The 15477-nt window shown below is 39.9% G+C and overlaps 1 protein-coding gene across 1 annotated transcript in view; it reads left to right on the top strand.

The window, feature by feature from the left end:
• Positions 1-802: 802 nt before the first annotated feature.
• Positions 803-15477, top strand: part of ephb2a (eph receptor B2a) — a gene marked incomplete at its 3' end in the record, with an annotated part of 174875 nt that continues 160200 nt past the window's right edge. Inside the window, exon 1 of the mRNA XM_080533873.1 lies at positions 803-860. Within this exon, the coding sequence (XP_080389999.1) occupies positions 809-860 (52 nt within the window). The 5' untranslated portion in view covers positions 803-808. The remainder of the gene's footprint in view (positions 861-15477) is intronic.

The following is a 15477-nucleotide window of genomic DNA, read 5'->3' as shown; positions in this document are numbered from 1 at the left end:
TCATGTAGTTCCAATCTGCTCCACAGGGGGACACTGTTGCTGTTAAATGACACAATTGACAGCAGAAGGACCAACGATGCTGGATTTATCCTTTTGATTCACATATAGGCCCATGAGACACAAAGTTGATCTACAAATTAATATCTCACTTTCAGATAATGAGTCAACATTTATACATTCATTATTAATTAATCCTAATGTTTTCAGCTGCAGGTATTATCGCATGGACACTCTAAAACTATACTGGCCTTGGTGAACTAATTTTATTCTTAAATTATTTGGCCAATGAGATGATCATGCCGAACAGGTTCATATTAGGTTCACATTATATTTGATCTGCTGATGATGCGTAGTTCAATAATGACGCTGAAAACTACTTATATTAGAAATCAAATGTGATTAAAAATAGTGATTAAAAAATAAACAGACAAGCCACTAAAATGTGAATGTACACTGCAGAGAATGGTGGTGTTACCTACTGTGACGTATTGATGGTTGGCTACTACACATATGTGATCCACATAGTGTACAATAACATTTTAAAACAAATGTATTTAAAAGGCATCTTGCAAAATAAGGTTTGGAGCCATCTCTCACTACCAGTACACGCTGCCCCCTTTGAAAATCTCCCTTTGGTTTCGCCCAAACTTGCCTGAGATGCGTGTTCTTGCTGCTAGACCGGTTCATTCTATTGGTTGGGAACATTTGCGCTTCCACAGATGAATTCGCTGTCAATGGCCCGCTGGTGGACGTGTTTTCTATGAATGCATTGGCTTTTTATAGTCAAATGCCAACAATTTCAGTTGTTATGAATATCCTATATATTCTTTGGATATTGCCAACAGTATGGGCTGTCGAAGGTAAGAGAATGCGCTATTTTCTCCTCTGAATGCATAATTAAAGCTTGCATGAATGAGTGTCCGTGTGAATAAGCGCTCAGCTATAGACTCATTAAGTATACAGTAGTTACACATTCTTCCTTTTGTAAGACATAACTCAAATAGGCCTGCGATGAAAGAGGAGTGGTGCTGTATTATATGTGGAGATTTATATTCCATTTGAGGTTATACAAAGGTCTGAGTGACTGTCTCATTATAACGCCGACAGACAGACAGGCGTTAGAATGCATCAGAGTCGAATGAAGTGATGCTGAGAATACGACTTTGATGGCTCATCAAAATTACCAAAAATACAAAGACAACCAACCATCGTAATGACCCAAAAACCCTCAACTTTTGTCATTTAAGATACATGTGGTCTTACATTTGGTTTTATGCTTAACTGTATTTAAATTGGTGCAAAACCTCATCATAATGGTGGTATTTGATACTCAAATGTTCAATGGAATTTCAATGGGTTTGATTTACATTTGCTTGACATAGTCTAGGTTACACAACACACAGACGACTGGACAACTGTCTGGATCGAACAGGCTAATCTTTCCAAATACAGCAATTCACATCAATTCAAGAGTTGATTTGTTTCTGGCGGACGACCTAAAAACTGCAACCGGCGAGCCATCTCTTCAGTTTTTTTTAACAAAATAATGTAGGCTACGCTACAGTGGATTTATCAAATAGTCTGCATATCTGTTTATAGTTATTCTGGTTTCAATCATTTATGGGACTTGTTTTAGTATGTTAGTTGATATAATGTAATCAAGTAGTAGGCAAAGATGAAGGTGCTGCACCGGTGTTACGGAAACAAAGAAGCCTTTGCATAGCTCAGGTACACTTCATCAGATACTTATGGTATTAGTCATTCGTGCTATCAATCTGCCATAACCCAAATGGGTCACCCAGAACCTTTGTTCTTGGTTTGAGACCTGGCCTCTACACCAGGGTAATGTTATTACAATTCCAATCATAGGAAATTAATCTAAAGTATTTTTTTCTCTCTCTCTTTTTATTATTAATATTTCTTTTTACTTCTGCATCTAATGACATGCTCTGCATGTGAAGGGAAACGTAACTGAGCCATGTTTTGCCTGGAAAGGTTTTTTCTGGCGCTGCAGTTTGTTTGGTTTGTCCACTGGATTTAAGCCACTTATGTTGAGTTTAGGCCTAGTTAATTTGTTGTCATTTAGTTCAAACTTCATTGGATTACATTGCTGGTTCACCAAATCAGATTATGTACAGTATTCATGCACATTCTTCATGTTTTTGCATTTATGTTTTATTAGCCTAGCATTTCTTAAAAAGATGTATGGGTCACACTTTATATTATGATCTTACTTTGAAGTAAGAGTTCTCAGTAAATACAATTAAGCTGTAATTACTTTTAGAAGTGTTATATTTGACTATTTCATCTAGTCACGTACCCTTAATTTGACAGAATATTTACTTTCTGGACACCGAGAGTAACTGGTGAATAAGAACTACATGATTGGGTATGCTGTTAATATACTGTACAGTACAGAAACCATCATGATATACTTTACAGAAACCATCATGTACATTAATGGGATACTTTACAGAAACCATCATGTACATTAATGGGATACTATATATTTTGGGGGGTATTCCACATCAGTCCATCTTAACATAAAAATCCCCAAATATATACATTCCTTATAGATATCTTAATATATACAATACCTTATAGATATCTTAATATATACAATACCTTATAGATATCTTAATATATACAATACCTTATAGATATCTTAATATATACAATATCTTATAGATATCTTAATACAATACCTTATAGATATCTATATACAATACCGTATAGATATCTTAATATATACAATACCGTATAGATATCTTAATATATACAATATCTTATAGATATCTTAATATATACAATACCTTATAGATATCTATATACAATACCGTATAGATATCTTAATATATACAATACCGTATAGATATCTTAATATATACAATACCTTATAGATATCTTAATATATACAATACCTTATAGATATCTTAATATATACAATACCTTATAGATATCTTAATATATGTGACAGGGCATGGTTAAAAAGTCCGCAAGTAGGGCAAAATAATTGTTCTGTATTTTCCAGATTATGAAAGGGTAGATTGTAAGCTTTAAAATGATGTGTCATACATTGAAATCTGAAACAAGTTGAAGAAGTCATGGATAGTTTAATGGTGATACCCCCTGAACCACTGTACTGAGATATCCAGCCTCAAAAGTCTTCAGAGACGTTTTTCACAGAGGTAATGGGTGGGAACAATAGCTGGTTAACTCCACCCTAATCACTCCCTCAAGACAACCACACCCTCAAGACAACCACTCCCCCATTACACTACCTGTCATTACCTACCTGTCATCTGTCAGTGGGGTTGTCAGCTAACCCTCAGGAAGCAAAATTGCAGGGCTGACACGTTTAAATAGCTAAATAATAATAATAATAATTCAAGATTCATCATCATTTTATTGCCATGTGTGCCAAAAGTTTATTACGTCCCATTACAAGTACAAGAGAGTAAAATTAATGGCAATGGAAAAAATTAGGCAAGATACAATTGAGCAATACAATAATAGAATTGTAAAAAAATGCTAAAAAAGTATAATGTTGTGTCGGTGTGTATGCATTTATCATTATAGTCCATAAAGCATCTAGTGGGACTTGGTGTAGTTCCTTCCCATCCGGGCATCAAAGCTGTAGCCTAATAAAAAAAGAAGACAGTACATTTAAAATGATTGCCCACTGTTACCAACACACCACTTTTACAAAATACTACTATGTTCATAAAATAGAATTGCTTATACAATGACAATGACAAATACCTGAAGTGCTGGTGACTCATCAAGGTGTCATCTCTCAGAACCTCTCACCTCGTCATTCTGTAACAAAGATGTCAGGTCAGAGGTGTGGACTAGGGCTGCAACTAACGATTATTTTGGTAATCGATTAATCTGCCGATTATTTTTTTGATTAATCGGATACCAAAAAAAGAAGAAAAAAAAGATTTATTTTGCAAATTTTATTTTATGTTTTCTAAATCAGCCAGGCCTATACATATACATGTGCAAAATGAATAAGTATTAATAAAAATATATAAATAATATAAATAAAAAAGGCTTTGCTACATCAAATAGGTTTAAGAACAGGCCATGGACTATGGCAGTAGATTGTTTCAATAAAGTCATTGAACTCTAGCTCAATACATGCATTGTTTTAGGTAATAACTTTGCTTAATGTCAGTAAAAAAAAGAAAAGAAAAAAAGTGCAATATAGGCTACAGACAAGACACTAATGTTTTTATATAACAGATATGCTCCAAAACAATGCAATGTGTCCTCTCACTCCATACAATAGGCTAGGCTACAGTCAGTGCCTCACTCTAACTCACCGGTAGCTTGGTAGGCTACCACTAGCTAGCCTTTAGCTTATCACCTCTGCTCTACCACTGACGTTAGCCAGCTAGCTAAATACACTTGTCATGCAATATTGAATTCATGAATGCGAGCAAACACTCACTGGCTATCGCATTACATTACAGTCATTTAGCTGACGCTTCGCCAGAACTCACACTAACGCATTTGCATGGAGAGCAGCAGACCATGGAAGGGCTGAGCCCAGCAGTACTTATATAATAAAACAATAGGAAGTTAGCTGTAACCCTCCTCTATAGAAACATAGTTAGTGCTCTGGTTATCAGCACAGCTACGCAGACTACAGCTGGAGGAGCAGCGTAGTGACAGTCAGCTAGCGGCAGCAGCGAGCTAACCCTGCTAGCTAACTCACTAGCATGTCCAGACAGCAGACAGCTTCACTCTCAAGGCTTTTGAGTAGCATGATTTAAATGTAGCCGCCGCGCCGGTGTAGGTACCGGATTTTCCCACTTTTCCGGTTCCGGTCATAGGTTCTGCCCTTTCCGGCCATAGGTAGCGCTATGATTCGCTATGATTCGCTATGATTCGCGATGCCTACACAAACGAATTTCATTATCGATTTTTATCGATTTCATCGATTCGTTGTTGCAGCCCTAGTGTGGACACACTGCTAGTGTAGGTTTTCCATAGACTCTCAGTGTACTATTGTTGTACTGTAAGGAGTAGGCTAGTGAAATAATTTCAATCCACAGTATTATTCTACCAGGGCTGCCAAGTTTCACCAAAAGTTTGGAGTGAGATTTTTTGGCGGTGGAGCGACCCAAAACTGTGCACGTTTTGGCAGCGGCGGCCCCTCTCTCCCACCCAATTATTTTTGCTAGTTTCCTGCAATTTTACATGTTGTTCATAATAAACCAGCACAAGAAAATAATAAATAATAACATTTTATAAAACAAGAAAACAATTCAGACAATAATCATATTTATGAAATCTTAATAAACAAATACAGTAGCCTACAGACTCTAAAAGAAACATGGGCCCCATCAACAGGACTCAGCCCCTTGGTCAGCAGCAGAAAGACCCGTGGTCATCATCTTATATACAGTGCATTGCTCATAGATGGCTATCATGTTATACAGTACATACCAGGGTTTTTCCTGGGTCAGAATGAGGGCTTGTTGGGTGAATTTGTGGGAGAATTTGGGTGAATGGGTGAATTTGTGGGATTTTTTTGGGAGGGACCCCCAATTGTTGTATTTGTATTGTAAATTGTAATTATTAATAATAATTATTATTATTAATGTACCTGGTTATGTTACAGTAGAGAAACAAAAAACAGTTACCAAAACGGAGTATTTACTAGCTAAGATTGGCAAAAGATTGGCGTGGTGCAACCGAAATTAGTAAACAACTAGTTTGAAACTAACTAGTAACAACTAGGGGTTTAGTAACTACTAAATGCCTGCATTTAGTAATGACTTACGCCATATCGGTGCAACCCAGTCCAGTAGGCTACCAGATACGATGTTGTAATGTACGCACATATTTTGCTACCACGGTTGCCAGATGGAATTGACAATGTCCAGCCCAACCGGTCTAAAAGCTGCCGAATCCACCCGTCCAGTGTGACCAAAAGTAGCCCAATCTGGCAACCCTGCTTGCTACGTTCTTGCAGCTCGCGTGAACACAGGTTCTTCCATCAGTGCTCGCCTGCCGCTTCGATTGCAGACTCAAGTTAACGCGCGTGCAGAAAGATGCCACGAAACTCATGTCCGGTAGCTTTCTTTCAAGGAATTTCAAAAATAAAAGTCCCGTAATTTTGTTTTGTTTTGTTATTTCTCGCCGTGAGAAATAGAGATGCGGCGTGAGAGCGTGAGAACTGGTTGAAATGCGTGAGTCTCACGGTGATTGCGTGAGACTTGGCAGCCCTGATTCTACAGCAAATCTACATATCAATGAATTAATCCTTATTTTTGATATAAGGATTACATTAGCGACAACATTAGCGTTCATTACAAAAGCATTTACTTTTTCTATAATCTATTATATCTCTAACAAAGCTAGCTAGGTAGCTAACAAGCTAACACTTGTTTGGCTAGCTGGTACACACAAACACACTAAAATGGTGCATGAAACATATTACAGTATGTTGCATGTTTAGTAGGTCTGCAACAAATGTATTTATTCATTATGTTTTATCTTTGACAACCTATTTCTTCCTCCCACCATCTCCTATTAGTTTTGGAGAGGGGTGGCATAATCGTGGTGAGCAGTTTCAGAGGTTTGATATGATGCTAACAAAGGCATGATCTACCTTACTCACAAAACAACAAATAACTGTTTGGCTATCCTAAGTAAAGAACACAAAATCCTAGTAAACAACACATGTAACTCACTAAAACTTACCCAAGAACACAGCAGACGGTCTGTCTGTAGACGACTGCTCCATGAACTGATGTGGAGATCAGTCTGAAATTCCGTTGTCTTCTTCGTCATCGTCAGATTCGGAGTTCGGAGTTCCCGTTATGTATAGTCCAATATGAAGGAGTTCATTAATTGCCCACTGTCGATATTTCTGCCTGCTTTAGTAATTCTGTTGATAGCGTTAGCGAGAGCTTCAGCCTCCATTTTGTCAACAAACAGATCACACGCAGATGGCTCCTTACATACAGCTGGGGTGGGCGTGGCTACACACACTGCCACACTAATACACCCCACCGACTTTGCTAACTAAATGTAGGTATTTAGTGAATGTAAAACTGTTGGATATGATATCGAGTGGGTTCTTCACCGCTTCATTTGTCGTGCTATGCCAAAAACCGGAAAACAAATTTTTTCACAACAAGACTTGTTTGGCTCGATTGCGAGCTTTCACAATTGCCGAGATGGGGACCTTTTAATGAAACCCTGTCACATATACAATACCTTATAGATATCTTTCATTTCATTTCAAGCCTTTATTTCAACTCAGGGACCACTGATGGGGACTATCATTTTCGGTGGGGCCGAGTGTTCAGGATTTACATATACAGTGCAACACAATAAATACATAAACATACATAGTGCAACAATAAAAACACAATAAGAACAATAACAATAACAATAATAAATACACATTTCAACAAGGATCAAACAAAGCAGGGCCCTATTCCACGAAGCTCGATAAAGTTCTAAGCCTCGATAAAGTTCTAAGCCTCGAAAATGTTAGCTTGCGTTCGGTGCCATCAATGTGGCTCAAATAATTCGCTGCTTGGTTGAGCTCCTTCTGAGTCAGATATAATTAGCCTGCTCGCGACCAGGCTAAAACACAGGCTATAGTCATCCGTGCGTCAAAAAAGGCTCACAGGCGGAAACTAAACCCCGAACGACAGTTCCTCATGTGTCTTTTAGGAAATATTAGTTCCCACTTCACACGAGATAGATATATTAGATAGATTGACTGTGTGATAGATAGATAATTTGATATTTTGAAAGTGTGATCGATCGATAGATAGTTTGATTGTGTGATAGATAACTTGATATTTTGAAAGTGTGATAGATCAATAAATAAAAGAGTGTAAAAAAAAATAATTATGTCAACTTGCATTGCTGTCATCTCAGCATCTGGCTGGCGTAGTGGTTAAGGCAGCCAGCGTCGGTTCCAAAGGTTGCGTGTTCGAGACTTGACTAAAGCCTGATTTATACTCCTGCGTCGAATTTAGGCGCGGCTACGCCGTAGCCTACGCGAGGGCTCTCCAAGTTTATAGTTCGACGTTGGTCCACGGACCGCGTCGCGTTGGTCGGTGTACTAATAGCGATCAAAAAACTTGCTTGTTGTAAAGAAAATGTCTATAATGCATTGAAATGACAGTAAACTAAGATAATAAGATGGTTATCATACATTTTCAAATCTTTCAAATCTTCATTAATAAGTAATTACAGAAAAAGTAAATGACATTTCTGTCATGACTTCCGCATTTACGAGAGTCGGAATGTGACGCTACCAAGCGGACCAATCATAGTTCTTATAGATAACTTAACATTAAATATGTCAATCATAAATATAATTTAAACCCAACGAACAGCCATGGGGCTCCCTGTAACTAATCATTTATTTCTAAATAAACAGGACTGTACATCTCGTAAATGTGAATCACGCTCAGGAAGGCTGTGCCTGACGCTTCCATAGGGAGCTCCGTTGGAACGGTGTACTCAAAGCGGCATAATAGCGATCTTTTTGTTGTTATGCTTGTTGTAAATAAAAGTTCTATGATGCATTGAAATGACATTACACTAAGATAATACGATGGTTATCATAATTTTTCAAATCTTTATTAATGAGTAATTACAGAAAAGGTCAATGACATTTCTGTCATGGCTTCCGCATTTTGGTCTACGAGAGAGTCGGAATCATGTGCTACCAAGCGGACCAATCACAGAGCTTACGGTTGCGTAGAAACTGACGCGTTCTTAAATTTTTGGAGATGTGCACGTCAACCTACGCCGTAGGCAAGGCGGGCCCACGCGGGACTACGCAAGGCTACGGCGTTGATAATACGCAGAAGTCTAAATCGGCCTTTAGTCATTCTTTTTTTTTTTTTTTTTACATTTAACCGAAGCCTTCATGCAAATCGATTTACAACATATATATATATATATATATATATATATATATATATATATATATATATCTGTCTAAGTGAATCATCTATCCATCAGTAATCGTAAGAAAAAATAATCTATGCCAAATCCAGGGTCTAGTTTAAGAACATAATTTACGCAGAAAGGCTTTAAACACCATTGTAATCGTGTCAGTTCTTGTAAATTAGCCTGCACCATCATTTTATAGCCTACATACTTTTTTAGATGAGATTTCAGATTAGATTCAGACAACGAAATGCAGTAAAAAGTGCGTCTGAAGAGGGATTTGAACCACCGATATAAAATGACGAATAAATCCTGTGGCAGCGGTCGATACCACTAGGCCATTGTGGCGATATGACGGTTTGTAGCCTGCTGCTGATATCACCACAGTAGTAATATTCATTTATTAAAATATGAACATATGGCCCCGCGGTGGTGTAGCGGTCTAAGCACTGGCCACTAGTGCATGCTGCCCACCGGGGCCGGGGTTCGTATCCCGGCTCGCCAGACCCGGATATGGCCAGGGCACACACGGGGAACGGCATATTGGGCGGCCGCTCCCGAGGGGGGTATAGGAGTAGTTCCGGACAAGGATCCGTCGCGCAACAGCGCCCCCGTCTGGTGCTGGAATAACGGTGCTGGGCTCGAGGAGCCAGTCAGCTAGTCTGCCTGGCGGCCTCCTCTGGGACTGCCGGCCGCGGGGTCGTGCGGCGGAACCCTCGCAATAGGCAGGGGATAATTGGATGCTAGGTTGGGTTCAATTGGCTACCAAATTGGGTGAAAAAAGGGATAAAATCTGAAGAAAATTTTTTTATATAAAAAAAAAAAAAATGAACATATAACAATAACTGGGGCTAGTATGACCTACGCATTTAATCGGTCAGCAATTTCTTGCCAAACCATTTCCCTCGCCTTGTTAATTGCGGCAGTATTGCACTATTTTACATCTTATTTTTCCGTCTTCATAAAAATCAATAATTCGGAATGCTGCGCAAATGTAGTACCCCTGCAGTGTGGAGTATCTTCATTTCGACAGATCGACTCTTCGGGGCTGCGTATGTCTGCGTGCACGCGCCCATATCGAAGATTTGTAAGCCTGTCTTCTGTGAACACTGATAACACAAGGCTGATCCTCGTTCGAGGAATCACCTGAGGCTTGAATTCCAATCTCGAGTTGCCTGAGCGCCGCATTTATTTATATCGCGGCTATACTGATCCACCTTTAGTGGAATGGCCCCCTGGTGCAAATAGATATGCAATGGTCCCTAGTCATTGCCTTGAATTGACCAATGAGAGAGAGTCTATTTTAAAAGTGTAAAGTATGTAAAAGACATGGTGAATGTTGTAATTAGCACCAGTGATAAATCTAAGGGCAGAGTGATAGACTGAGTCTATCTAATGACATGCTCTGCATGTGTATTACCCCAATCATCACCCACATAATAAACCTCTCCATCAAACAGGGACACGCCCCCCTTGACTTTAAAATAGCAAGGGTAACCCCACTGTATAAAAAAGGAAGCAAATTAGACCCAGGCAACTACCGACCTGTTTCTATTCTTAATTCCATCTCGAAGCTTATGGAAAAAATAGTTTATGAACAGGTTGATAAGTACCTTACCGAAAAAAATCTGATGTATGAATTTCAATCAGGATTCAGAACATCCCATTCCACTGACACATGCCTTCTCTATTTGAACGACCACATCAACCATGAGGTGGACTCGGGCAAGTACTGCGGCATGGTCATGCTGGACCTCCAGAAGGCCTTCGACACAGTAGATCACCACATACTGTTAGATAAACTGAAAGCAATTGGGTTCGATAGAACATCGGTGAGCTGGATGCAATCCTACCTAGAGGGGAGGGAACAGGTGGTTAGTGTGAACGGAACACTGTCCCCCCCCCCCCTCCCAGTGACCTGCGGCGTTCCACAAGGAAGCATATTGGGACCTTTACTGTTCCTAATATATGTGAATGACATGTCATCAGCATGTGATTGCAATTTGTTCCTGTTCGCGGATGACTCGGCTCTGCTGGTCTCTGACAGGGACATATTGCAGGTGGAAAAAGCGCTAAGCACTGAACTGAGTAGAATCTGCATCTGGCTAGCTGACAATAAACTATCAATACACCTAGGTAAAACTGAAACCATCCTATACGGATCCCCATCTAAACTCAGAAAGGCTGTAAATTACAAAATAAAAGTGGGTAACATTACTATCACAAGAAAAGAGGATATTACATACCTGGGCTCCATCTTAGAGGCAAATCTTTCCGGAGATAAAATGGCAGCAAAAGTAATCAAAAAAGTTAACCATAGAACTAGATTCTTGTACAGGATATCCTCACTTGTCAGTAAAAACACACTGAGGACCCTATCAGGAGCTCTCATTCAATGTCACTTCGACTATGCCGTAACATCATGGTACTATAGAACCACAAAGGCCCAAAAAACAAGACTCCAGACAGCCCAAAATAAACTGGTTAGGCTTCTGCTAGGCCTCAACCCTAGGACACATCTAACCGCTGCTCATTTTTTTTAGCCTTGATTGGCTACGAGTAGTTGACAGAGTGCAGCAGCTTGCACTGGGCCTGGTCTTCAAGATACGCTACACCACAAAGACACCCAAGTACCTGTCAACATACTTCCAAAAAGTGAACAACGTCCACACATACAATACCAGAGGAAGCTCCACGAACCACGTTCAACCGCGTTGCACCACAAACAAGGGGTTAAACTCGTTTGCAAACTATGCAGTAAAAATGTGGAACGCCCTTCCTATAATCTTAAAGGAGTGCAAAACACTGCCCACCTTCAAAACCACTCTCAAAAAACATTTACAGGAGGCTGCAATCCGTAACTGGACCCTCTAAATCAAAAATCAAATTAAAAGATTATTGTACATGTCTGTCCCCCTGCCTGAACTACCCACTGTACATACTTTGTGTTTTGTCCCCCGCCCCCACCTGTGGTGTATGTCCCCACCTGTCCTACCCGCTGTACATACCTTATGTTTTGTTGTATTGTTCTTCCCATGTTGGATGTATGTTTATCTTGTAGATAGTACTAGTTATTTGTCTGTATTATCTTGTAGATAGTACTAGTTGTTTTTTGTCTGTCTTACATGTAACGATGAATTGAGAATCAAGGACCCCAATTGAAATAAGCCAGTGGCTTTCTTGGGTTTTTATCCTGTTAGTTGACCTTGTATGTAATATGTACTTTCATGTACTTACTTCTGCAAATCTTCTAATAAAGTTTTCAATCAATCAATCAATCAATGTAGGGAAACGTAACTGAGCCATGTTTTGCCTGGAAAGGTTTTTTCTGGCGCTGCAGTTTGTTTGGTTTGTCCACTGGATTTAAGCCACCTATGTTGAGTTTAGGCCTAGTTAATTTGTTGGCATTTAGTTCAAACAAATCAGCTAATCAGATTATGTATTCATGCACATTCTTCATGTTTTTGCATTCATGTTTTATTAGCCTAGCATTTCTTAAAAAGATTGACTGAGTCAAGTGGCTTTAGCGTTGAAGACGCAGCATTTCTATCGATCACATCACCATAGTCTAAGACAGACAGGAAAGTTGCTTCCACAATTATTTTTCTCCACGACAAGGGAAAACAGGATTTGTTTCTGTACAAAAAGCCAACCTTCTGACGCAGCTTGCTGACAAGGTTACTTACTGCAATGGATTCGGTGAGTAATCCCCACTACTACATAGTTAGCGTAGAGTAGTGGGGATTACTCACCAAATCCATTGCGTTGCAATATTTTGGCTTGACTAGCGAGTGTGTCATTGATTTTCAACAACGTTGAAATATATTTACATGTTGCTGTCACATACTGGATCATTAGAGTCTGTGGGCTTTATTTTCAGCCGGCACAAAAAACGGACACAAGTCCAAATGCGAGCATTATTGGCAATGTGTGTCTGTGGTAACAGGTGAAATAGCCACAGTGCTGTGTCGTCTGCGCTCAGGTGAGTGGAGCATCAACACACTTCAGGTGTGCTGAAAAGTTTATGGCCTTGAAAATAGCACTAATATTTCAGACACACGCCCATAGCGTTACCACCAGTTGGCTCTAAGCCTAATGTTTTTTTAACGTCATTAAAATAGAGCTCTGACTGTGCAGTGGTGTACTTCTCTGCTCTTGTTCAACAGAGAATGTGCTCCCACATTAGGGCTGCGATCATTCAACGAAAGCTGGTTTCCATGCATGCATCATTTTCATTGCAGGCCTATCTTTGGAAAACATACTGTATGTTTCATATGGCCCGAAATGCTTTTTGGGTTTTATCCATTTGCTCATGATACATGCTTTGAGAATTCATTTGAATGGCACCAAATGAAAAACTCTAAGGACTGACCCTACAGGTAATTTATATACAGTTGAGTATATCATAAAAGTACAGCATGATACAACAGAATAAGCTTGTCATTTCTCCTTCTCACTTTATCAATCCACCCCAAACTGTACTGAATCTGCACAGATCTGAAATTGATGTTGGAAATAATGCGAGAAATCACTGGGCTGGTGCTTTAGTGCCTAAAAGGTAGTAGTATACCATCATAAATAACAAATGGACAGAGAGACAGACTGACAGACAGACAGACACAGATGCACACATGCAAACACACAACCAATGCAAAATGGATCACATTCCCTCATCAGTCAAAAATACCTGAGGTTTGTGGTAGTATAGGTGGTCACGTGATGTCTGTCTGTCAGTTCTGGGTACAATGTGACTGTGTCTGCCTGCTCCTCTCCTCTCCGCCTGCTGTTCCCTCCCCCTCCCTTCCCTCCCCTCCCCTGCCCTGCCCTCCCGTTCTGTCCCTCTAGATCAGGGATGAGACCTCCCCTGTTTCCGCCACCATGTTCCCTAGACCCTTTATGTAAGCAGGACAGACCTGACCGATTTCAGCCACGTCAAAAGCTATCGCCTCAGCGCTGCATGGCCTGTATAGTCTGGGAAATCACAAAGAACTGTCTCTCTCTCTCTTTCTCTCTCATTTCCCCTCCCATACAGACAGACCAGGCTCCTTTTTCTTTACCTGCTTCTCTGTAGGGTGGTTGGTTTACATCAAACAGTTGCATGCAGGTGGTACCCAAATGTGTATCCATTATCCACGTGAACGAGTGTCTTTTTATCCAGAGGAAAAGGAGCGAGCAAGTGTAAAATGCTTGACACATAATTGCAGTGTCTTGTACCTGCCTGCGTCTCTGTCGTGTACGCTATACTCTGTTCCTCTCCTACAGTACATTATGTTCTCTTCCGAGCCGTGCCCGCTGGTTTGGAAACAACGAGAACGCTTTTGATTTCTGTGCTTTCACTTCTGCAACGCCGTTCTCATTTCTATTCATCTCCTCGGTCTAAGGGGTTTCATTCAATCAAACCTGCGTTACTTGTTTTTTTCGCAGAATTGTTTGGATAAAGTTGTCTCAAATGCCATTTTATGTTAGATGATGATGGATCATAATGACTATATATACATATAGGCTAAACGCACATGCCATGACTTACGGTCTTTGGCTATGTCTTGACCCAGTGCCAGACCATTTTTGGCCATACTGTACCCGCTGGTTGGTTTCTCACAGAGCTTTGTAAACTTCTTTGAATCACAACCTCAATCAAAATTACTTCTCACATTTCCTTCTCTTTGTATGCAGTAGACACAAGATGACACGATGGAAATAACACCTTTGGCCGTGTTCTTCTTGAAAAGGAAGCGTCCATAGCTGTTATGTTATTTAATGCATACATTTTTGCAGTGGAAACCAACCTTCTCAACTAATCAATATTCAGTGTTGGAGCTCCTCAGGACAGTCAGTCCTCTGTGCCCTCTGGGAACAGTGACAGAGAATATCCAGCATCAAAACAGCAACTGACCTACTTCCCCATGTGCCCTATGGTGGGATTGCAAAACTCAGGGAACATAGTTCCAGATCTATGCTCACACGACTGAGGACCATAATAGTCACATGTAAATGGCCGGAACTCAGATGCCATGAAAACCTCATGGGTTATTGATAGACAGCTACAGATTTGTACTGGGCTTGTCCTTGTTTACCGCCTTCAATGTAAAGCCAGAGAACCATTAATTATAGATGATGGACATTCTGGAGTAGCTAGCTCGGCTCTTAAGAGGCACCTTTGTTGAATGGCTAGAATTGCACTGTGGAACATTGAAACCTGTTATATCAATATGTATAAAGGAATTATCAATCAAAAACAACAATATTTAAATCATATGTAGACCTCCCACCAGAAAAGATCAGAATGACACAGGAAAACAACTGAAGTGCAAACTGTGAACATTGATGACTTTTAGAAATTCAACCAACTATCTCCATTAATGCAACGTGATCATGTTGATAAATGAAGATTCAACTAGGCTGACACAGCGTTTTGGCTCTATAGCATTAAAAGCAGGATTGTGATCCATTCATTAAACGGATCTACATGATCGTCAGTGAAGACCATCCTTTCGCCCATGTGATGTCGTTGGAAAGTGACCCACGTTGGCCGTGCCGTGT

The sequence above is a fragment of the Nansenia antarctica genome (assembly GCF_963989245.1).
Source record: "Nansenia antarctica genome assembly, chromosome: 6".
Taxonomy (NCBI): Eukaryota; Metazoa; Chordata; class Actinopteri; order Argentiniformes; family Microstomatidae; genus Nansenia; species Nansenia antarctica.
Note: the sequence above shows the minus strand (reverse complement) of the source record. Positions and strands in the feature narration are given on the sequence as shown.